Source organism: Halyomorpha halys, unplaced genomic scaffold, assembly GCF_000696795.3.
Source record: "Halyomorpha halys isolate HHAL.00 unplaced genomic scaffold, Hhal_1.1 Scaffold940.1, whole genome shotgun sequence".
NCBI lineage: Eukaryota > Metazoa > Arthropoda > Insecta > Hemiptera > Pentatomidae > Halyomorpha > Halyomorpha halys.
In genome coordinates, this window is record NW_027114279.1 from 642,976 (window position 1) to 670,263 (window position 27,288).

At 31.5% G+C, this 27,288-nt stretch overlaps 1 protein-coding gene across 1 annotated transcript in view; it reads left to right on the top strand.

The window, feature by feature from the left end:
• CalpC (calpain-C) overlaps window positions 1–27,288 on the top strand; it is a 151,408-nt gene that overhangs the window by 46,650 nt on the left and 77,470 nt on the right. Inside the window, exon 2 of the mRNA XM_014431055.3 lies at window positions 23,013–23,152. Within this exon, the coding sequence (XP_014286541.1) occupies window positions 23,015–23,152 (138 nt within the window). The 5' untranslated portion in view covers window positions 23,013–23,014. The remainder of the gene's footprint in view (window positions 1–23,012; window positions 23,153–27,288) is intronic.

Below are 27,288 nucleotides of genomic sequence, written 5' to 3' on the forward strand. Positions count from 1 at the left end.
TTTTATTTTAGGCATCAACCACTTATGGGTCATTATTGCCTTAATTTTCGAAATTTTGATTAGTAAATTTTTCCCGAGAGAGTTATTTCCTTAGAGAACTTAGTTAATAATTTACGAGTATTTTTTTTTTCGGTCAAGACTCCCATAGGAGTCCTATAGTTGCCTAAATTTACAAGTATTATAATAATAATAAATAGGTGTTTTTGAAACAAGAGAAATTGTGCAAAACTTCATGATTCTATTCTATATATTGGTCTGTAAATCAGTATAAAAAAATTTCCTTTTTAACCACATCCTTGTGAGAGAAAAATAAAACCAATGCAATACAATAATTATAAATTATAACATATCTGTTTTTACTCTGGAGATTCCATTGAATGGATCTAGAATGTTTTATATTTCACCTCCTCAATTCAAGAAAAGCTATCATAATTAAAAGATGCAATAAAATTAAATCTTGTCATTTTTTGGTGACTCTCAATGTTGCGGTCTCTGGTTCAAGGAAATATAAAATATTCTAATATGATGACGCAGAGAGATGTACGATGTTTACACTACATAAGCAGTTAGTGGTCTGCTTCCTCCTCAGTGCAATTAAGAGTCAGAGACCGCAAGCTTGTTAACGGTAAGGAGGAATCACTGGTAAGGTACCTCCTGTCTGCTCGCATACCCTCACGTCTAGTCACGAAGTAGTTCATCCTATATTCGTAAGCTCTATCATATATTGAATTTTATATAATATTATTTATTATTATATTTAATAAATAGTAGTAAATGCCGTTGTGTTCTGCAATAAATTTAGGATATACGTAATCAAACTTATGCATAATGAGTACATGACGAAGTATTTCTGTTTAACTGAATAACCTCAGTTTATGTAGTAAATCAAAAGGACCAGTCATTCTTGTCCTGGCAGAAAGCATCTTTAATCCCATTAATGTTCTAATCGCGGATATATTTCTTTATTCTTCTGTTTAATTAAAAAATATTAGAAACATATTGCAACGAACAATTTGTAATAACTTGTCTTAACCTTCTACAATACAAATTACTTTCAAAATATTTGGTTCAACCAGCCTCATAAATTGGGTACCCTTAAATAGATAAATTCTGGCGGTCGAGCGTAATTCTGACCCAATCACCTCCTTGCACAACCGTTGGTCTAGTAACGGTATTTCCTTACAAAGTAATTTTTAATATAAAATATTGTTTAGACTTATTTTCTGACAGATATTTTCGGTTTAAAACAAAATACATTTGTGTTAACAGCAATGAAGTATCATATTTTCATACCATTTTTTTAAAGCATTCTATTTTATTTTCAAACATGCCAGGTTTCCACACATTTTTTTTTTCTACATCCCTCTTTTATCTTGATTCCTGATTAGTGATTTGACAATTTTCTTTATACCTAATGGCCATTATACTGCTAAAATGCATTGATCTCAAATAATTTTCATGAATTTGATGATCATATATACTCTTGGTATGGGGCTCAACATTGACTTGAGTTAACATTAGTTCTAAAACTTAAACCTAAATTTAAAAACTAATCTTAAAAAAATTTTTGTCTACGTTTTGGGATATCTGGCTTTTGAATAACTGGTTAACCTAATGTTGATATATCAAAAAATCAACTATACTCTGTATTCAACTTAAAAACTAATGTAATTTAAGTAACGGTGATAACTTTTATCATCATTATGGTTAGGTATTTGATGTATTTTTTACTTTAATTATTATTGCAATATTTTATTTTATTTACTAGTGATTTTTAACCTCTCTATTCCGTTCATATTTATTTTATTTTTCTGTTTACAAATCAATATTTAATTTTTCTGTAACATACAATATGCTACATAAAATTTTACATGTAAGAAAAAATATAGTTATAAAGCTGTTAAAATTTCGCATACGCATTAGGACATAAATAAGTACTGTTATATGATAAATGAAAGGGGAAAAAAAATCTATTATATAATTTAAAACGTCAAGCGACCTAGTTACTTAATTAGGCGACTTTTCTACCAAAAGTTAATATATTCACTTCTAGTTTTTTTTATTTTAAAAAAAATTAGCAAAATAGTCCAGTTTTACGTATTATCTTGTAAATTTTTTCTGGAAAAAAGTTCAGTCTTTACATTAAGTTGATGCATGCATAAAATAAGTTACAAATAAATAGTGACTAATCAAGATGAGTTCTTATTTTTGAGATAGCATTTTTATAATTAACATTAAAAATTTATTTAAAATTAAGATGCTACACGTTTCGGGTACCAAGTAATTACCAGAAACAATCTTATTTTGCTTTACATATATATTAAATATTATACTTTTTAAATTGCGTCCAAAACTGGATATGTTGGCTATTATTGCATTATTTAAAAAAAAAAAAAACTTTTTTCAGACACCTAAAATCTGTAACTGGTACATTTTTCTTTTCTTTATTTATTATTAATTTTTTTTTTTGAGCAAACTAAAATATATCTAGTTTATTTCAAAATACAAATTTTCCCCCTTTCTTACTAATCAATATTTTCAATGAGAATTTTACTTATTTACATCAAATTTCCAAAAAATATTTTTTAAGTAATAATTTTTCATAATTGGATACATGTATTTTTAAGAGAACTGGAATTTTTTTATTTGGCTGAGCCCGATACAATCTTTTGCATTTATAGTCAATCATCATATGTACATTCCGTTAAAATAGTCAACACGTATTTTAAATTTTATTTAATTAATTTAAAGTTCACTTCAGGAATAATAAAGTTCCTATGATGTTATTTTCTATTTCTATTATATATAGAGCATTTCAACTTCAAAAACTATAACATTATGAAACGACAAATGTTTTTTATCTACTAGTATAATATTTGTAATTAAATGGATATTAATAATAATTTGATGCTATATGAGTATTTCTTAATTAATTTGATACAGAATGTTTTTTTTGTTTTTTTAAAATAATTATTTATTGCTATTTACAACTGTACAGTACAATACATTTTGTAAATCTGATCTAAGTTAAATTGGAGGGTTACAGACGTGCAGAGAAACTACCCATTAGTAGCACTCTAATGACATTTTACATTACCTGGTCTCGTGGCCATCTTCTTTTCAGGCGCCTCGGAGGATTGTCAGGAATGGAAGAGGATAAACTCAAAAGTGGTTAGAGAGTTTATAATGGAAGGAGTGATACAGAATGTTAAATTTGAAATATTAAATATAGTCCAAAGTGTTATCTTATTCATCAATAAAGTATAATTAAAGTTTTAACGACCTTTAATTTTATCATAAGTTATGTTATATCATAATAATATATGTATAGAGTAAATAGTGAGTGTTATTATTTTGAAAAATACATGTTAGTTTGTTTTTATAATATTGTCGAGTATTTTTAATTTGTGAATATATGAAATTTTTTTCACATACTTGGCTGAGTAAGGAACCACGAATTTTGCTGACGTCCTTGTTACAGTCGAAAGTTTTGTGGGTGGTGTAGAGATCAGTCTCAATGATTTCAGCCTCGCCCTCCAGATTTCTCTGGCCTACATGAGAGCTGGTTCCTCGACGGACGCTCTCGCAATGGTGTACCTCTTTGACTTCATTATTCCTTTATAAGCTTATATTATTTTGGAATCCTTCGAAGCTGCTAAAACACACACAGTGCTAAAGATAGGCGATGAACCCTGACCCTGCCGGTAGGACCCCAGGCCCGTTAGGACGTGCCGTTAGTGATGCCGCTGAGACAAACCGCCGGGCAATCAGAGCGCCTGCTCTTCCCACGGCTTTCCTGATGATAGAATCATAGGCCACTGCCTGCCTAATACGGCTTTATAAGATAAACATTAAAGATTTTAGTTTAAGCATGATTTAGTAAAATAATAGAGTGCTGATTTGAGTGTTTTTTATTTCAATCTCTAAATATAATATATATTTTAAAAAATAATAATTTTGTACCGCTACGACCTGTGATGGATCAGGGATACAGTACATTATGAGGAAGTACTGTTAGTAATAGTTACAACCATCGATTGTGCAAGGAGTTGATTTGGTCCGAATCACACTCCCCCAGATTTTTACCTAATTAAGGTATTCCACTTAATGAGGATGTGTTGACCATACAGGGCTTCTGAAGGTATATTTATCTGAAGTAGAAATTATATTTATTTAATAATTATAGGCAAGATTATTTCACAAAAATTTTCATTTAAAATCACATATCCAACGTTCGGCAATCTTTTGTCTTTTTTTAACAATTATATTCGACAATTTTTTGTACATATATTTCAAATTTTAATACATTTTTAAATTATGTCCGAAAATGGGCATATCAACTGAATTTTTTGTAGCAACATGAGAGCTCTATATGCTGTTATGGATTTTAGGACTCTGACTAGAGTTTTTTTTTTTAATAATTATTAGTAGTTGACCTGAAACACATAAATATTCAATAAAAAAAAAATTGTTCCAGATGGTGGAATGGTTGCCGAAACGTCAGACGTCTTGATTGTAAATTAAAATTATGATGAAATAATCATGCCCATAATTATCATAAAAAAGTAGTACCTGAACAATAAGTACTCATCCTTATTAGTCCCTATTTATTGTTAAATTATTTTGTGCATATACCAGTTTAATATAAAGTTGGAATGTTTTTCCAGAAAAATTTACAAGATGATTCCTAAAACTACGTTATTTTGTTAATTTAAAAAAAAAAAAAAAAAAAAAATATGGTTTGAAAATTAATAAAATTGGAGGGATATTACTCGGCTATTACACGTTCAAAACGTTAACTTTTCAACCTTTATCTAAAGAAAGAGTAGCTTCTCGAAATCAAGTCTTTTAGAACTTGTCGCTCACAAGTGGCAAAACATGGTGATTTTATAATTATACTAGCTGTGTCCCCGGTTTCATCCATTTTAAATTTATATTATACATCAAGTGCATCTGAATAACTAAATAACATCCGAGATGTATTGGGAAAAAAGATCAATAACTAAAAAAAATAATATTACAGAAAATCTCATCAGTTTGCAGGATGAGCAAGTTATCCCCAAGCCTAATACGCTGTATCTCTCCATTACTATAGCCTAAACCCTTCTTCAACAAACGGTCTATTCAACGCAAAAAGCATCTTTTGAAAAGGATTGGTAGTTCCTAAAATTATTACGTTCAAACAAACATCCTCTTTATCTTTATTTACCAAAGATTAAAAAATCGCACAGACTTATTACTTAAATACTTAATATAAATACTTGAAATTTATTATTAAAATTAATAAATACTTCAAAAATTATATTTTGTTATGTAGGTATCTGATCAGTCAATGTGACGACCGTATCTCTCCACAGTAAATAATATTATAAATAAATAGAACATATCTCAGTGGTAATAGTGTAGATTAAGGACACAAGTGGTAAAAATATTAAACACACGTGAATGATTGAAATAGTTCGGAGGACCGCAGTTTATTTATATTCTTTAAGGGTTTAGTTCGTAATGAACCAAGAAATAATAATTATTATAAAATATACAAAATATAATTTCCTTACGAAATTCTCTGGTAACACTATCTTGATTTTTTCAACTTTAGTTCATTATAAAGAATGTGGATAAATATTAATAGAAGAATGAGAAATAGAATATGAACTTAAGCATATAAGTGTCTAGTTGGTTTATGAAATATCGAAATATATACTATATATATTTATACAAGCTATAAACAATGGCACAATGATAAATCAGAGTGGGTTTTCTAGAAAAAGTGTACTCATAAAATCCTCGGAAAATTAATGTTGGAGTCAGATGCAATTTGATAAGCAAAAAGATTCGGTGCACCCCAGTATTTACATAACTGTCAGTATTTGCACTCAAACATTAACAATATTTTCTTATTTGACTGAAATATTTTTACAGCCCAAAACAGAAATGCATTTTATAGATTCTTTGCTATTCTTTTATCTACCCTATGGGACAGTTGATGTGAAGGTGAAGACGAAATAGGAGCTGCGTCTAATCTCTTAATGCGATGAAATCCAATATCTGAAGGTCGGCTATAATTCATTTTAAGAGAGTATTTATTACTTTTTTATTGTTGACCATTCATTCTCATATACAAATATTGCCGTATTTATATTTCCTCATTTATTTGTATGTATATTAACTATTGTTAATTCGATATGCACTTTTTTTTAATTTCCTAAAGTGGGTAATTTTTATAATTCGCAAAGGTAAATGTTTCTTTAAGACCAATAAAATAATAAACCTGGCTTTATTTACGTGCTCCATATAATGTTATGTGTTATATGTATACAATACTGACATGGTTATGTACCGTCTGTCAAAAAAGGTTTTCTATGGCTTATAGATCGACTATTTTTATTAAGTTCTACAGTTCAACCCATACTTCATATATGTTAATAACTTATTCTAACACTTAACATTAAACCGAACAGCCGAAACAAAAAATACATTCAGCTAAATATTTATTTTAGAAACAGAAGTTAAAACTGGACATCTGACAACTAAATAGAGATTGTTTTCATCTTCCTTACGTAGTGTATGTACATATTATGTCATTTAACCAAGATGTACAGTTTAAACTTGAAACGTTAACCTCTAATTTTAAACATTTTATGTACCAATTCAAGTTAGGATTTCATCATTTATGTACCATGGAAGTAATTTTTTAAGTAACAAATGATGCTTAGAGCCAATTACAGTCATAATTAATTATTTTTTAATTTTGTTTAGCTTAAGCTCTACCTCTACTACAATATTCATTTGACCGTCCCATCTACGTCAACTATTATTCTTGTTTTTTATACCTTCTTTTTGGTAAACGAAAAGTCTCATATTTAAAAATAATTTATTTATTTGATTATGGGGTAACCCCCGTACAAATAGAGTTAGCCTGTGAAATACATGAAATAGATAATTGTAGTAATTTACAAAAATGATGAGTTAAAGATCGTTTATATAAACTAATAACAAACAATATACCCAACCTGGGCTATCTACATTCGTTAGAATAAAACAGTAAAATAAAAAACGTCACTTCAAATTTAATAACATTAAAAACAAAACACAAACTATACCTCCTAATGCGACGATAGGTGTCCAGCTCTAAGGAAAAGGTTTTGGGTTACATATATAAAAAGTTTAAGGTCCCATCCCGAGGGTACAGTCAGAAATTCATACAACTGATTTCGGTTAATATCGCTTAGTTTCGGCATGTATCGGATTCGGTTCTCATGATACGCGCGGCAATTTGTCAAAAAATGGAAACAATCTCCCTGGGCCGTTCCATCACAAGCTGTACAAAGCTTTTGTGGGTCCAATGTATATTGTGTGGACCAACATTTCATATTTAAAAATATATAAAATTTAATTAACATGAAATTGCAAGGTAAAAAAGAACATAAGTCTACTTCCAAATTTAATGTCTTTTGGAAAAGCCCCTTTTCAAACAACCTGTGAGTGTACTCTAATTGTAAATAGTGTAGTAAACAGCATACCCAGAATGGCCCACTATAAAACGTAACCGAACCAACAACTGAACGAAGCAGGCTGTACTCCCCGATATTGGGCCATACTTGTCACCCAAAGCATTACTCTATGTAGCATTTATGCCCAAATGTATTTTACCGTCAGAATGTAGTCTGTATTTTTCCTATAAATGTACATGTTACTGTAAGTTCATTAGCAATGAAATTGTAATTCCTAAGTGTTTATAAGCAGGTGATGTAGTCGTAGGAGAGATTCCTGCAGAACCCAAGAATCAAAGGATGGCCTTTGAAGTGTTGGAATTAGAGGCAAGGAAGGTACATCTACTGATGGTACAGCTACATATTAATGAGAGCAAGACCAAGACAATGGTCATAAGAAAAAAACAACAGATTTTTTGGCAGAGACTCTCATCAATCAAATATTACCAAGCTTCCAGCTAAATACCTTTATTACTAAAGCAGAAAATAGAACTCATTTCTCAATCTCAAGAATATTAAAAGCAAACCTGTAAATCGTACAACTATGTTTAACTATGCAAGAACCTCAAAAGACCAGTAATTACTGTAGAAACATGTAACAGGTCTGAAATTGTAATTTTGAGGCAAATTCCTCAAACATCCACAAAAAGGACCCATATGCGGAAGTTATCGTTAGAGACGATGGAAACACGGCAACCTTTTTTTGGCTATACATGGAAATCAACATCTTTTCTTATATAAAGATGCAAATATTAAAATAGCTTGACCATGTTATGAGGACGCGAGGAAAAAGTGGTCAGTAGGTCGCACATGGACCGCTTGTAGCCGTGGGAGTTGAGGAACATATCTTAATAACGGAACTGCAGCGGCGCCAGTTCAGATCAGGCTCGGAGGGGACTTTTATTTCTGTGGGGATGTCATCAAATTAAAAATTTACCCACCACCATGGTTAGAGTAGGGTGGTACCTTGTATCCCTCCATATGTCAGAAATGAACAGGAAAAAAAGTAGGCCGTACACGAATGTCATGGATGGTGTACGTTGTAGGACGAATTGCCGATGGAGGAAAGGGGTGGATTTTAGGCAACCCAGGATCTCTGTTACCCATGCAAGAGGCTAAGTGGTTGGCGACTGCTAAGCATCTTCATGTATCTGATTTGCCGATAGAAGAAGTTTCTTAGAGAAGTCCGATAGAAGAAGCGACCTCCCTTACGTCAGTGTTTTTGTTTGATTTCTTTCCCTGGACTAAAAACAATCCACTATGTATTTTCCTTACTTACATTTTTGTGAATTCATTTCTGGATATGGAAAATTGAAATTTTTTTCATACAGAAATGCGAACTTGCACTAGGGTAAAATAGAAGGGGTATCCGTTCTAATCTAGTGAAAATAGCATAAACGTTAAATCATACAAGCAACAAAAAGTATTTTATCTTATATGAGGCAACCCGACCTAAAACAGATATTTCCATTTTAATTATTATGAAGAGTTTTATTTGCAAACAAAGGCAGTTTTATATATAAGTAGAAATTAGTTTAACTCGCGCCTTCCAAAAAAAAAAAAAAATCTCACCTAAAAAAAAATATGGTTATTTATTACCTTTTTAATTCCGATAAGTGAGTTCAACTAACATCAATTTTAAAGATATTGGGAGGTGAAGAATTTTAGGCAGTGCAAAGTTGTGGGTTTGGCCCGGAATTCAGAGGCGTATCCTGTGTCGGTTATTTCATAACTGGTCACATGAACCTGATATCCCTTTCACTTTTTTTTAAACACCATTTTCTTCATGATTATAATTAGCCATTAAATTAATAATTGTTCACAGTTCAAGTGAACGGCTACTCGGTCTGCGTTGGCTTTTCGACTTCCAAGGAAATGAAGCTAGAAAGTAAGATTAAATTCAAACGATGTGTATATAGCAATTACTATTATTTATTACTTTATACATATTTCTATTAATTATAATAAAATCGAAAACAAACGAACAAAATTGATTAATTAAAAAGTCAAACTGTTTTATTTAGACAATCATCATGAAAATCGCGCTTCGTATGAAGAGAATCATTGATAAAATACTTCATAGTAACTTTAGCTTGCTTCAATAAAGCTTATGAGTTCGTGAGATCTAGTTTTTCAAAGACCCAAATACTCAACATTTTTTAAAATTATTTCAAGAAATATATCAGGAACTATAATACGTACAACTGTCAGTTATCACTCATACAGTAACAGATATATCGATTAATACACTTAAATCCACCAAATAATATTTGTTACTTTCCACCAATATATGAAATATATAGTTAGAGAATGTATTACGATTGTGAAAAATTTTGATTTCTAGTTTTCAACGGAAATACACGTTTTTGAGATCCTCTGAGTCCAAATAATCAAGTCTGAGTATGTGTATGAACAGCTGAGCTCAAAAACAAAATGTCGTTCAAAACTGATGTTACATATGTAAGGTGAATAAATTGCCTGGGATGTGACACCAACTTTGCCGTTAAAATCAAACAATAAATGCTACTTTATAGAATCGATTCATCACATTTGTTCGATTTTATCCAAAACGGCTCTAACGATTTTTATTAAAATCATTACGTCATTAAATGGTGTTGTCCTCACTGAAATGTTCTGAGATGGTTTAAACAACAAATTTTTAAAAAATCTTCTAAAGTTTCTTTAATTTTGTTTATTTCAATAAAATAATCAGTTTTATTGTTAGAAATACTAAATAATAGATAAATAAAAAAATATTAAAGAATTGTATAAATAAATAAAGGATAAGAAAGGAAAAATATTAACATCTGATTATAACGGGAAAAGCCGAGACCGCCCGATCTTTTCATATATAATGCATAGCTTCGTTATCTTTTGTTAAACTGTTGTATTTTTGACAGGAACAAAACTTACATTTGTTATTTCCACCTCAATAAATCCTAAAACACAATTTTTTATAAAAATTCGTTAATAATCGAATTATATTCTGATGTTTATTTTGAAAAATCAGCGCGGTGGCCAACAAAAATGCATTTATCACTCCTTGATTTTTTTTAGAATTGTAGTATGTCAAAAACTTGATAGAAAAAAAAATCGAATGTCCTCTGTACTAGAACGGTCGATAGCTCTAATAATAGAGCATTACCTCATCTTTTGAGTAATTAAAATAATATTCCATGTAAATTATATTCAAATTGTTTTTTTATTGTTGTCTCTAATATTGAATCTTTATTTTCTAAATGGAAAAATAATTACTTTTTTACTCATTTCTAGGAAAATTCATAAAATTAAAATAATCACATTTTCTTAAATGGAAATCTATAATGTAAACAATGTTCTATCAGATTTCCTCAGAAAACTGTTCTTTCCGCAAACACAATAGACAGAGGCCGGCAATGACATAAGCATTGTTGTGAACCAAGTTATTCTTACAGAAAATTGTCAGAACTGTAACCAATGGGATTCTTCCGTATTGTAACAATACACCTTTTTCAAAACATTTTTTAACGATCTATATAAATTTTTATTTATTGATATATTCTAGTAAAATTTTTTTTTTCGGTTAGTATCCTAGGAGTAATTGCAAACTAATTTCTTAATGTAAGACGGTTTAAAAAATTTGATGGTAAAAAGTTTACTACACCTGATTGATCTGTAGGACTAATATAGCAGATTTTTCCAAATGGCCGCCCTACACCTTTAGGTTTATAGCCAATAACTTATAAAGCTTTGCTATCTGGTCAAGTATGTAAATTAGTAAAATTTAATGGATAAATTATGTAAATTTTGGTATATGATTAATTTGTAGAAATATATCATCCGACTAGGGTGTCCAGAGATTTTTTAAAAGTTAGCGATGAACTATTTCATATTTAAAGAGCAAAACACCAGAAGTTCATTTTATTAACGAAAAAACCAGCGATAAACCTACACCAATGCCGTAGTATTTTGAACCTTTTCTCATATTGGGCCTTCAAACCCGCAGGGAGAGGTCAACTGTATACAATAATGTTTTCCAAAAATTTACATAAGAATCTATTAACAGAAATTATTATAGCTAAATTTAGATATAGGAATAGCTATTTTTTTTTCTTTAAGACAGGTTTTAAACTGGTGGGAGTATGGGAGACACTGGGTTTGGAACAGAAAAGCCGTAATGGGTATGCTTCCGCCAGTTTGAAGATGATGTATTGGAACAAGACTATGGTTCCTTATAAAATGCGTCATATTTAAATATTTTGTTTATTTAAATGCCGCAAACGTTCTGAAAAACTGGCAGTCAGTTGAAGAAATTCAATTATCAAATTACCTAATGTAATGTTAACATGTATGCCAGTTACTTCGAAAAAAGAAATACGTGTACGCGAATCTACTGTTTCATCTAGCCAACTGTGAACATAATTGAATACAAACCAACATTGTCATGTAATTATTATATTTCTTAATATAATTTAAACTAAAAGAAGTTGGTATTTTGGTTTTCATGATAGGCTAATTTGAAGTCATTCAATGATGTCATGTTGAATTCGCAGATTCCAAAATGGATTTTTTTTTTATGACGTTCAACTCCATGTTTAAACAGTTTTTATGTTTCAGATATTTTGGATGGGCTCAATCCTAACTCATTGGGTAAAATTTCAGATCTTTAGTTATCTTCTATTTCTCCATGTGTCTTTACTCTCTATGTCTTTGGTCTCTCATTGTTCAATGTCCGCGCATTAGTTGTCCGCAGAGTTCTATTGTTGGGAACCATTGAAATTGGTGAATTTAAAAATAGCACCTGTACCGAGATTTCATTTTCTACTGGGCTCCCCCTTCAGATTACCTCAAAATCTAATTGCGTTGTCTCAAAGTACCCCAAGTCTAGAGTGCAATCTATACAATTTATAAAATGCAAAATTGAAAAAAAAATTATGTCTGATGTAAAATGTAACATTTTTGACCCATTATTCTATTATTCTATAAGCCTTTTATATACCCATCCAAGTATTCTCTTGAAAAGTGTTACCTGATTATCATCACAATGTTGCCGAATCCGGTTATCCTCGACCATCCCGCCGGACCAATCTCCCGATCCCGAGGGAAAGCTCCGGCCCCAGTCCTCAGAGGCCGAGGACCAAGAGCCACAAGAAACCAGCCGGCCGGTGAAAGTGCTCCATCAGGCTGTTATCCAAGTCTGCCTCTCTTAGTCTCGCTCTTTTTCTTTCTAACTCTCTGCCTTCCGGCTGACCAATTCAACGCTCAGAGTAACTGAAAAATATCATAAATGTAAATACCATTTGGATGGTAGTGGCAAGTCTCAACTTCTTTGTGGGCTCAAAAAAGGCAAAGCAACGCACTTAGGAAGGAGTAATGTGCTATAATTCTCACAGTGTGGGTATATTGTTTCGGAATTAATGGTTACTATACCTTCAGCTACCAACGTACTATTTCATTCAGTATATTTTTCAGAAATCAATGTGTTGTGCATCATAGTCTCAAATTTGTGCTTCAATCAGAAAATAATCCACCTAAATATTTGATAAAAGTAGATTAGTTATATAATCGGTTATGTTTGCTATGATTATATCGACAGTTAGCTGTCAACATCTCCTACCTGAAAATTAGGTAACTCAACATAACAGATACGATATAACAGGGTCGAACAAAAACTATTTTTTTAATCTCACTTAACCTTATTGACCATTAATTTTGATTTAATAGTAATTTTTGATTAATTTAGTTCTGATTGTCAATACAGTGAATGGAACTTATAGATATTGAAATTCTAAATACTAATGTCATTTTTTTATTTATATATAACTAAATTGTATTTGAGGCTAAGTAGAAAATCAATCAAAAGTATTAGACATGTATTGCCAATGTTAAGATAATCCAATTTAGATATTTAAGAATTTACAATTCCATAAGCCATTCATTAAAAAATAAAATCCGCTCACCAATCAAATACTATTTACTACATAAAATTCATTTGATAACAATTAGATTACTCAACTACCCTAACTCATAACATTTAATACATACATATATTAGTTATATAAAACAATAGTAGCTTAAAAATAAAATTGTGCTCAGTATTAGTTCACTAACATTTACTAATTTAATATCATGCTTCTCTGAGATAAACCAAACAGCTGAAAATCAGCCTGACTTATGTAATTCGATTTTTGTCCATTTTAGGCCGCACTGTACAAATTGTAGCCAAGCTTGTAGGCAATCTTCAGGGTTAGAGTAATTACATTGAACATGTTCATCATCACATTTTAACTATATTTAAGTAATTTGTTTTCTCTTTTAACTAGGAAAAAATAATTAAAACAAAAAATATTGGTCAAATATTCTATGGTTATATATGCTGTAACTTCTATAATATACAAAAAAGTGAAGAAAAAAATATATATATCTACTCCAAATGTACTGATTTTTAAAAATATTCAATCATTTTGGTAGAAGAATTTAAAAAAAAAATGATTGTATATAAATCCAGTCTTTAATTATGACTAATGATAATATGTATTACGCGTGTGCATTAGTTTTATATCTTGAAAAAGATATCATGCAAACCAAATAAATTAGTATTCAAATTATTACTCCTTTAGTTTTGACTAATCAGTTTTTTACGCAATTTATGAGGCTGAGTGAACCCACAGGGTTGACTCATGACTACAGTGTAACATAAAACAGCCGGATTCGGACCCGGGTCATTGGAGTTAGTAGCATCATGCCTTACCACAGTGTCACCGCGCTTCGTTTAATAATATTGCTCGTATTTAATTCTGCTAGAACTATTTAACAAAGAACATATAATATTTAAAAGTTAAACGTTACTGAAATAACATTAATGACGCTTTGATATATATTTAATTTTTTTTTTCAAACTAAAGAATTTAAAAAGACAGAATTTTGATGCTCTTCCTCATATTTACTTTTAAGGAGTATAGTTTTGTTATATCATTCAGGGATATATCCATATAAGGCTTAGTTAGTTTTCCCTTCCATTCTACTGCATTTTCTTAAACTCGAAGCTTTTTAGTAAAACTTTTCCGGAATATAAGAAGTTATCGTCATTAAACTATTCCTTCTTCTATTGATTAAGAATGTACATTTATTACAAACTTAAATTTCATTCTCCTTTAAATTTAAATACTTTATGCATTCAGCGAATTCGTTATTCCGTTTTCTTCTCAATGACCGTTCGAAAAGGCAAGCAATAACCAAATTGCACAATGTTTAAGAAACAAAACAGCTTACGATATTATTGATTTATCGCAGACGTTATATTTATTTTAATTTCCATTTACAGCTTACAATTGTAAAGGACATGTTTAACTGTAGCTCTTGACTATGAAATGAATGGAAATTAGATTTCCGTTATATCACATTCGTTTATTAGTAAAAGAAATCTAATACTTCAATCTCTTGAACTCTAATTAAAAAAATCATCTACAAAATCGTGCAATTTGTGAATTATAAGCCCCTTCCAAATATTTAACGGACATTTGCCTGCGTATCTTCCGTTAGCATGTAACGCTTTCTCTTGGTCAGGACATCAATTGGAGAAGAAAGTATCATTTCTGATGTTGTATAAGTTATTTTTTCGGATTCATTCTTATTTTGCATGATTCGTTCTGATTTTTTATTGCGCATTAAATTCTATTTCCACTCAATAAATGTAGTTTATTACCTCCTAATCCTTCAATAGATGACAACTTAAAGCTGAACTGCATGTTCTTCCTTTCCATTCCACTTCCCTTGGCAATATTCCATTCATATCAGCATGTTACTAATAACATATTGATCTGAATGAAATACTTCCTAGCCTATTAGTTACTTATTGAATTGAAATATTTATAAAACATTAAAAGAAAAGTTCTTGTCTTATTCGAAGTGATTCTGGTATCTTTTATCTTAAGTTCATGTGCCTCTATATATAAAACGCCTCAGGCAGATTGACAGTGGTTCCGGCTTTGAAACTTGCTCGACAAGCTGTTTAGAATCCTCCGGCATTGTCCTGAAATCTGTCGGTTTCTCAAACTTTCAATAAGACACATTCGCCGTTGAGCTCAATGGTCGGTTCTCACTGTATTATCGGTCTACCACATCTGAAGTGAAAGTAGCTGTTAAAACCAAATGTAAAAGAAATTCAATTCGCCGTGAATATAAAAAAAAAAAATTGACTGCAACAATTTGTTCATTGAGTGATAACTAAACGGTTGTTTCTTGTTTATCTAATTTACTATAATATTAATTTTTTTATTTGTTTATGAGGCAACTTCCGTACAAATAGAGTTAGCCTGAAATATATAATCAATTGTAGTAATTTTACAAAAATGCTGAGTTACAGATCGTTTATATAATCTAATAACAAACAATATACCCCAAACTGGGTTATCTACTTTCATAAGAATAAAACAGCAAAACAAAAACGTCACTTCATATTTAATAATATTAAAAAACAAAACACAAACTTTAACTCCTAATGGGACAATAGGTGTCCAGCTCTAAGCAAAAATTTTTGCGTTGTATATATAAAAATCAGTTTAAGGTCCAATCCTGAGGTTACAGGCAGAAATTCAAACAACTAATTTAGGCTAATATCGCTTAGCTTCGGCATGTATCGGATTCGGTTCTCATGATACGCGGGGCACTTGTCAAAAATGGAAACAATCCTCCAGGGCCGTTCCATCACAAGCTGGAAAAAGCTTCTGAGGGTCCAAAGTATATTTGTGTGGACCGACATTTAGGGTAATTGCATATTTACCACAGAACCGTAGTTGGGAAATTATTCTCAATTAGCTCAATTCATCAATTAGGGCAACTGATTTTTAGGTAGCTTTGAGAAGCATCCGTTCACCCTCTCTAATTCGACAACCAAATCTAATTTACCACTGAGAGATCAAAATCTGCTGTATGCTATTTGCGTTGGTACTACGAAAATTATAAGTACATCATCGACAAAAAATCGGTAATCTTTACACTTCAATTTTGGAATTACGTTGAAAACAAAAGGATGGTACAACCTGAGAGGGGCATAACAAATTTAAGAGAAATTTAACTAATTTCCAGTATAGCTATTTCCGTTATAATAAATATAGTTTCTGATAGTTTTTCTTTACAAAAATGAATAAAATAAACCACTTCTAAGTGACCAAAAGTTGTAATTTTTGTACTCCATGAATCATATCACATCCCGATTGCCTCATGCTTTGTCAAATAAATTAGATTTAAAATTATCAAAATATTTATATGGCATGTATTTATTCTTATTGTTCTTTTTCTAACTGTCACAATATTTAAGTTTTCTTTTCCCAAAGAGTCTATGAAGTCGAGATGTACCATCATTCTGGGATTATACCCGTTTATTTTATTTTTTTAAATTTGGGCCTAATAATCTATTAGCAAATTTCGGTTACTTATTTCCGTTACCCTTACTCTAATTTAACAAACATCTCCTTAGTATTTTCATCGTTAATCTTGTTTCATTGACACAGTCTATTAGGTTCATACGTTTCGTCAAGTATAAACTAAAATATGTTTATTCTGGTCAGTAACATTTTGTTAGTAGAATAATTATTAATTGTTAATTGCCCAACACTATATCCTCCAATATCATTATAAATCAGCAAGCCTTCTAAGGGATCCTTACTGGATCCTATATTATGGTATATTTCTTATATTAAATATCTTTTATTCCCATCTTTTTTCCTTATTCTCTATTCCTCGCCCCCTTTAATAAGTTATTTGTATTATTAATCTAATTACTGTATAACTGACTGATCTTACCTTATATACCTTTATATCTAATCTTTAATTTTATCATTCTTCTTACATATTCAATTAATCACATATAAGTTTTTCTTTACAACTTTTTTTTTACATTAGTTCAATTTTATATCATTTTTTTTGGTACTTATATTTACTTAGTTTATTTCCAGATCTTTGTTTTTTTTTTCTTTCATTCTATATTTTAATAATATTTTATTCCCATTCAGTGTCAATATTCTTTTAATATAACTCTATAAATTTGCTCCAACACGACTTATTTGTATTATCTATTATGTTCTTATGTGTCTTGTTATTCTGTATTTTCTTTTATCCATTACGGTTTTTATTAATTTTTTTTTTTTTTTTTTGCTGCGACTGTTACTTCAATGCCTGAAAACTGATATCATAAGATTTCCAATTATGATCATTTTTTTTTTTTTTTACTAAATTATTATTTAGCTGATTTGTTATTACTGCCAATCTTCTTTAGCAGTTGTATTATTCTTTTTGATGATTTTTTTTTAATTATTCAAAACTATGCCTTAACCTAACCTTGGTTCTGAATCATGATAGTTTGCTTAATAATAGTTCCCTAGTTCATGATTGTTATCTAAAAGTTAATTTAGCAATTTTTCTTTCACTTTAAGTTAATAATAATCTACGAGTGCTTGGCTTTACAAAATTATTAAATATGTTGATAATGGAGCAATGTGTGCTGTGATTTGTTTGGTGATTGGCTCATGAATACATAATATAAACACATATGATTTCCTCTAGCTTTTACAATGACATTTTATTTTTATGAACTCTTGAATGTATAACGATTGCCCTCCCACATCAGAAGATGCTCTTGAGTGACACTTACAATACACTCTTCAGCCACCCACAGTATGCCGATTGTTTGCCACAACAGATTAAGAGGTGACATCAGCTCCTGGTGCTCCCGAGGGCCTGCTGCGAAGAACTAACGGGCTCGCTGATTGGTCATGGAACAGCATTTTAATCTCATTTCCTCTGTGACGTCAGCCAACGGACGTGCCCTATTGGGACCGCCATCAAGCTAAACAACATAATCTATTGTTTCCAGCTGGATCATCTTAGCTAAACCTTCAATAACAAGACATTGCTGGAGAAAAATAATATTCTGCAATAACATATTCTTTTCATTTAAATATTTATTACTATCTCACAACTGGTAAGATCAATAGTTCCTGCTGATGAGGAAACCATATTGACTGCACCTTAAGAGTGCATCTCTAGACCTTAACTATCCATTGCTGGCCTAATACAGACTTGGAGAATATGAACAGTGAATCGGCACATCTCTGCTTCAGCAATCAGGCGTCTCCGATTTTGGGATACCGTTGTTGTAGTTAAGTGCAAAAATATTGCCATTTATTGAACGGGTGAAATTTTTGTAGTTTCTACATCTCTGAAGAAGTCGCAGAAAATACAAATGATTGTTATTACCTACTTTGTAATCATTAACTATGAAGATAGCAACAACAGAAAATAATATTACAGCCAAAAATATTCCTATATTAATGTTTAGTAATATCATAAATTAAAAAAAAACTTAAATATTTTTTTATTTATTTTGAATGAATTCATACTGTTGGTATTATCTACTATGTAAAGTGCATGATGGCAGTGAACACCATTTCATACCGTGAAGATAAAGTTTATATGTTTTGCAGACTAGTTTACGACCAGTTTTTTTTTTTTTATGTTTATTATTTTTTGTCTATTCTCATTACTTCTGTACAACATAGGTACCTTAATTCGTATCTGTGCATTGCGACGTCTATGTGCATTTGAAAAATTAGATGAATATTCTTTTTTTAGAACGTTGCGTAAACATAAAAACAATAACTCCTTGAAAAATTGTAATTCATAATTCCATAAAAAAAAAAATCTTCAATATTCCCAGAAAAGTCCCACCTACTTTTCGACCAGTACGATATATATGGTGCCAAAACCCGTAACCCGGATTTTTCATTTCGTTTCTTTTTCTCCCCTTTTTCAAATACTACACAAAGAAAGAATTAAAATAGACAAATGTGCATCATAAAAATAAGACTAAAACTAAAACTCTTACTGTAATTTCAATATAAGAATTACAGAATTACAATCTACGTGTGATCCTCTTACTGACAAAATATACCATAATTATAAAACCTATGAAACATGCGACAAAAATAAAACGAAGAAAAAAATCAAGAACAAAACGGAATCTCCATACACACAATTATATACACTACACACCTGGAAAATACTAAATTCCTCGAGGAAAAAAAATCTTCCTCATTTGCTTACTGCGCTTCTGGCATGGGTAGTTTCAGCTCTTCAGTATGGATAGTTCTCCGTTTTTGGGATTCATTACCACTTTCTATGGTGATTACATTATATTCCCTAATTTTATTATAAAATTTAATCACCCTGAATGGACCCTCATATCTCCTGCACCCCTTTTGACGAGTACCTGTCACACTTGGTACTTTTTTTTTTTGTCACACTTGGTACTCACTTTTAATTGTCCGTTTTATACCCCACCTAAAATACCAACGTTTAAGTACTTGAAATGTGACGTTCAGGCCGTGGTGATTGATCTTCCCTTCATGGTACGCCAGAGTGACTTCCCTCTGTTGATCCTCGCACCTAAGAGATAGAGAAACTCGCTATCTCCCTTTGTATCCTCCGTTCGAACTTCGCCAGTGAATGATGCTTCACGATCGTTGTGCTTTGAGTTTCTTCTTTCCTTGGCGTCCACTCCCTCAAAAATTGCCGTACATCTCTTGACGTTTGCTCTTGGGCCTCCTCTATTAGATTTATGGTCATCGCATGGGAGAGTCTGTCAGCGGTCACGTTTTCCTTCTCTGTGAGCTCTAACCATCAGGTCACCCTAGCTAAGGATTCTTTCAGCTTTTCCACCCATCGAAGAAAGAAACTTTTCTTCGTAAAAGATGAAGAACTAATAAAAATGTGAAAATTTGTGATGTTGACTCATCTACACAAGATTATATTCTATAATAAATGAAGAACCACTGTCTACTTTGAACTTCTCTCCTATTTCCTGGGAAAAAAATATACAACTCATGCTTACAATAATTTATGTAATTATTCTTTTTATGGAAGCTCATTTATTCATTATAATACTGTTTAATAACATTATCGACTGATACGATGTCGGTTTTTATTTTGTTACCTTAAGCTTCCGGTTTTAAAAATGACAGTCCTTGAATATAAATTTTATTAAGAATATATATGCACAATTAATGTATCTTGATGACATTATCCTTCTAATAATATGTTGGAGCGTTTATCTGGTTTGCCAAATTCCGATCCTTGCCAGGACGACACTTTCACGGTGGCTTTTGAGGTGAAGCTGCTAAACAATCCCATCAGGGTTGGATGCAGCAAAAAAATTGAGGAAAAAAAAGAATATATTTGAGCAAACAGAATTCACAATGTCATCATAGAATAAATAAATACAAATAAGGAAAGGCCAATTTCTCTTTAAAATGTCATCATGGAGGTCATGGTTTTCACCCGTGTGTAACTTGGCCCAATATGTTGCAAAACCGGTATTAAACGAGCAGAGTGTCCCGTATATCATATATAACTTTGGTACACTCATATTTTAGACTACCTGTAAGCTCTTTGATGGCCTATGTCATGATTTTCACCATCATCAAATCACTACAAAATTTCGTCATTCATATTTAACTTCATTAAATATTTTATGAATTTATTAGGATCTGCACCAACAATGTCTATTAAACTGTAGAGAAATTAGTTTTTGCGTCGAAACCTAATTCTAAACAAATGGACAACATTTTGACGACACAAGCAGAAAGACGAAGTTAACAAATACATAAACTTCTCTAATGCTATCATAACTGTTGAATATAAGCACCGCTTGTCCCCTCCTCGCTTTTTGCTAGGCACATTTTCTGCTTACCACATTTATGCTGATGAATAGAACCGATAAATTACAAGTGCAAAATGATGCGTATAGAACTGTAGTGCCTTTCTCACTGCGTTCTTTAAAATACCATTAGGCACTGCAAAGCTTTTACTGTTGCAGATCTTAGCTCAGAGATAGGACTAAATATATTTCTCTCGGATTGTCTAGGCTCCGACGTTTCTCATAGTACAAGCGCCTAAAAGGAGAAAAAAGGCAGTTATCTCACCCTAGTTTCTGATTACTTTAATGAAAACTATGTATAATTAATAGTCAAAATTGATGAGTCTGCCAAGTATAGGTTGGGAGAATAAAAAATGGCGGCTGTTTCAAAGCGATAAAAAAAACTAATTTTTCATTCGGAGCTCTATATCTCAAAAAGTAAGACAACACAAGAAAACCTAAGAGAACGTCATTTAAAGAAGAGTAAATTTGCTAAAATGTGAGCTCTAATTGAGTTATTTACGTTAAATAGTTATCGAGATATAGCTTTTTAAAAAACAACATTTCATAAAAATTTTGTATGGGACGTACTAAAAGATCAGTAGTTAATGAACTTATTTTGAAAAAATCATATCTCAAAATCCATTTAACATACAGATGTATATTAGCACTCTAATTAAAGCTAGTTTAATGAGCTATAAACTAGTTTAGGAAGTTTATCTTCGTAGTTTACATGAAATTTGCTTAAATAAATTGATTTATAGTTGATCGGACAAATTTTCATTTGCCAAACTTATATTCATATGTGAATATCATAAAAACTACTGCCTCTACGAAGATAAGTGTCATAAACTACTTTATAGTAAGTTAAATTTCCTTGATTTTGAGTGTTGGCAGACATATGTGCGTCTTATAGATAAAAAATACAACATTTCATACGAACAACTAGAAATTAACATTTTGTAAGTTTATTTTGTCAAATATTATAAAAACTACTACTCCTACAAAGATAAACATAATAAACTATTTTGTAGTCAATTTAACTAGCTTTAATTTTATTGCTAAAAGACATCAGTAGGTCACATAGTTCCTGAGATATAGATTTCTCAAAATAAATGAACTAACTACTAATCTTTCAGTAGATTTTTACGAAATTTTGCTTTTTAAAAACTATATTTCGAGAACTAATGGACGTAAATAGCTCATTTGGGGCTACTATTTCAGCAAATTTACTCTTCTTTAAATAATGTTCTGTTTGATTTTCTAGTGCTGTTGGCAGTTTTTAAGATATAATGTTTTTTTAAGGTTTTGAAACAGCCGCCATTTCTTAATCACCCTACCTAAACTTGGCAGACTCATCAATTTTGACTAGTAATTATACATAGTTTTCATTTAAAGTAATCAAAAATTGGAGTGAGATAACTGCCTTTTTTTCTTCCCGGCTCTTGTACTATCAGGTTGTTGATGCTAACCACATCAAGTTCTTTGCCTCACTGCATCTTAGCAATCCGTTGTTTAACAGTATTGTTTCTCCACCAATACCTTGGTCACAGCACAATTCTGTGGCTTCAAATTGTATTAAGAATAGAGAATTTGTTCATTTAATGTTTAACCTGGATTATTTCTAATGCTGTCTATGTACATAACGGGCATGTTTTTAAATTTTATTTTATATTTAGAGTTGAATTTTAAAAAAACGAAAAACCTGTTTTCTCTTGAACAATTGAAAAGTTTTTGTCTACTAAATTTTTTTTTTTATTGATAAACTTTATTAAAATATACTATGTAGTTCCATAAAAAAAAAATACTATAGATTTTGATATCTAATACTGTTTTCTCTACTCTAGGGATGTCGGAGCTGGACCGAATAAAGAGGCTGTGCGCTAAGAGAGGTGAACTCTGGGAGGACCCTGAGTTCCCTGCGGTTCAGTCCTCCGTATTCTACCACCAGACTCCGCCCTTCACCTTCCAATGGAAGCGACCCAAGGTAAGAGAAATAATTAACATTATCATGCAATTATTTTTACTACCAATTAATTAACCAACGACACTTCTAACCAACTTAAGGCTTTATTCAATTACAAATTAATTCAATTCAACGAATAAATGAAAAATATTTATTATCAATATCAAGTTATATTGTTCTCAATTTATAATATAAGTGGCTAATCTAGTTGTTTTCAGTCCTCGATTTGCCGAAACGTTGATTGGCTAGTTATTTACTCCCGTTTGGGAGCCTTAAGGTTTTGTATGTTATCTTCCAGTATTCGCCCAATTATAGGGTTTTTTCTTTATATATACAATGTTTTTCAATTAAAAGATTTTCGTTTTATATTACGTAGTTTTATAAAACTCCTTTCTTTTAATGTGTTAATTACATACAGATTTTTCTATCAACGTTTAGGGGGTCTTACACTATTCTCAGGAAGAACGATCTGAAATCATTTACGAACGTACAAAATAGAAACCCTTATTTGAGCGTGTACAATGGATGTATAGGGAAGCTTTGAAAAGAATAAGGTTGGGAGTCCAGCCGGTGTGATAGTAAAGCAGAATACAGATAGCGTAAATTATATAATATTTTAATTTAAGACTATTTTAATTAACTATAGATAAACTAACTAACTCACTAAAGAAGTAATTAAATATAGATAAAGTCAAATCAAATAGGCTGTGTAACTACTTCAAAGATAAAAATAATAAAAGAGACCTTTTATGTGTTAGAAATTATAATGTACGAACAAATAAGGGTATATTTTTGTAAGATGGTAAAGGTGAGTTCTGGGGATGGGGTGACAACCGAAACCTTGTTAGAAGAATATGAACAATAAAGACATCAAACGAAAGTTTTTTATTTGGTAGTTTAATATAAATTATTTCTGAAAATGACATAAATGTACTTTGTTTTTCTTTCTTGTTCAAACTTAGTTTGATTTGTTGTTTACATAATATTTCCAGAGAGTAATGATTGAATTTCCGCGCTTCTATTGCTCTAGAACTGGACAAAGCGATCATAGTGTTTGCCTGTTTTTTGTTGCTAACGGTTTGTTAGGGGAAACGAATCAAATGATTGTGGATTGATGGCGTGCTGGTTCGATTCTACGCTCCCTAACGAACACTTAGGTCGATAACTGTATCTCATCGACAATGGTCTTTTTCATTTTTCAAAAATTACTTTTTGACTACACATTAGTGTTGACAAGCTTGGTGGTTTAATTGGTAGTTTAAATTATTTCGTATTGGCACCGTATTATTATTTCAAAACCACATTCTTGTTTTGCCACCGTAATGTTCTGCATCATGCTGATCTGTAAAATTACACTATTTCTTTCTACACCGAGAAATTTCTTCGAGTCGCCTATACAACTAGTCCTCATGTTGAGCCATCTCTTGTGTGGAAAGGTTCACGGCACTCTCGATAATATGACATGGCGTTTCACCTGGTCCAGGACAGGATCAGTAAGGTGGACGTAGTACGCCGTGGGCGTGAAGATTTCTTAACGTTTCCATTGAGCTGTATCGATTATAGTGGACACCCAAAACATGCCTACCGTATCTACTCCTAATTTTTCCTGATCTTACAGTCGTTTTTACAATGCGTGGCGATTTAGTTCTAATTTGCTGATTTCTTGGTACTCTCCTACTATATTATGCTCTACAAATTGGTAGGTTGTTTTTAAATTTTATTTTATTGTTGCACCTTATCCGGTCTACTATAATATTTCTTTAAGGAAATAATAGCCCTTCAGAAAAGAATTACAGGAAATGCTAAAATATTTTGTAGTGCTCAAGAGCTTCATTCCTTCATTGGGTTGTCTTTTCTTCAAAAATCACAAACGCTTTTAGTTTTACCTGAGAAGGGAATCTATTTCAACTAATTAATAATAAAGCTGAAATATTAAAATATTAAAGGTGCTCAATCCCAAATGAAATTCCTTTAGGAACAAAACCTGCATAGCACATCCAAAACTTATATTCTTGTTTGATTTTTGTTATTAAGAAACATAGGAGGCCACAGGACTCTTTTTTTTTTTTTTAATTCACAATTGATCTTTAGTTTATAGTTACTTATTAATATTCAATTTTGTAAATGCTACGTACTTGTACTTAATATTATTATAATCATTATTACAAGCATAAAATTCAAGATTTTTTGTATGAGACTTCTCTCTACTTTTCCTCATTGGTTTTACATATTGAAAGTGAAAAAAGTCTTTATTCTTAGAAAAGAAAATTTCTAATCGCGTTTTATGTTTTACGCCAGGGAACAAATTAGGTTCCATATCTGTCTGTAGTAAATCTTAGTTCGGAAATTACAACTAGATCTATTTATTCGGTGTAAAGTAATGTGCAAGTTACTACTTAAATAGTCCCATTTATTTACAACTTTAACTTTGCATGCCCCAAAATGTTTTTCTTAACACTTCTGTATTTCGTTAATGGTTTGTCCGGTTTTACCTAAACTTTTTTTTTAACAATTTATTTATTGTTATTTACAACTGTATAAAATTATATGCCACAAGTAAATTTGCTTTATGTGATTTAATGACACGAAACATGTGGAGAACTTGTAGAAGAGAAGATCTCGAGGCCATTTTCTTTTCAGACGCCTAGAAGGAATATCAGGTAAAGAAGGAGAAGCCAGGTTATAAACAAGTGGGTTTGGGTGGTTGGGAAGTTTACCATAGAAAGATTGGTGTCTGATTTTGGCCAAATCGGTCAAATATGAAACATTGAGATCCTCATGGATGAATTGTTTCGTGACAAAGTAACGAGCATTAAGGATTTTACGAAGGATTGGATTCGGGAAGAATTCGATGGTTTAGCAGAACCCCAAAGCTCAACTCCGTATGTCCAGATAGGCCTTATAATAGTAATGTAGATCAGTCTTTTGTAATGGATTGAGCTATGAAGTATGAGACAAGGATGTTATAAAATATTTGTATAAGAAATAAGATATAATATAATGATTTTTGTGCGTGAGTTTTTCCATTTTTATTTATCTATTTTTTATTTTTCCTAGAATAATGATTCCACGACTCTTGACCGTTTTTGAGTGAAAAGAGTTAATACGTGACATGATAAACCCGTTTCGTTGAGGCTTCAAACGCTGAGATACGCAGCAGACACGGCGGTGCCCGGAAGACAGCCCACGTATCCTCAGCAATGTCACGGGCGATGCCGTAATAAGCTAGCGGTCTGCCAACTCCTCTGTAGGTTACTGTCCCTTCAGCCTGTCCGGTGTCCTATGGTCTACGGAAACCGTATCGATATTTTCTTTACGAACGCCTATCTATGCTGTCATGGTCTTGGTTCTTGTTTTACTTATGTCAATGAACTAGAATGTTACTGTGTCCACTAGAAATAAAATTTCTAAAGAGAGTCGCAAGATTCGACTCTGGGTCGCAAGATTTATTTACTATCTCGATAAAGTTGTTGGAGACCCTACAGTCACCAGAAAAATTTCGTGTCGACTCGAGAATCAACATGCAGTTTTCACAAAATGAATCCGCTTTATATCCTAACATTTCTAGCTAATTGTGACAATAATAAGACCTATATAGACATATGGAGTTGAGCTTTGGGACTCCACTAAACCTTCGAATTCCTCTTGGTTCTAATCCCTACAATCTAAAATCCTTAATGCTCCTTACTTTGTTACAAAAAAAATCATCTATAAAGACAAAGACCTTAATGTTCCCTATTTAACCGATCTAGCTTAAATATTTCAAAAGTGACATAGATCCATCCTATGTCACTTTTGGAATATTTGATTAAAATGAGCACCTGAAATTGAAAAACGGCATGAAACCCTCCACTCCGTCCGTGGTAGCCTTATTTATCTAACTTTTTAAACAGACAGTTATAGCGAGTAGATTGGTCGATGTACGACATGTCACAATCTCACAAGAGGAGATCATAACACCCAAAAAAGGCCTGCTGGATCCTGCTGGATTCCTTCCCTGCTGGATCCTCCCCACTAAGAACCCCAGGGAGCGACGGTCCCTGACTGTCATTGGATGTAGCCATTAAAGTAGATAATTTATTAGTTTGGTGGTCAGTTATGCGGTGTGCCTCACATAAAGAAAATTTTTTTTTCATTTAGAATGGAATTATTATTAA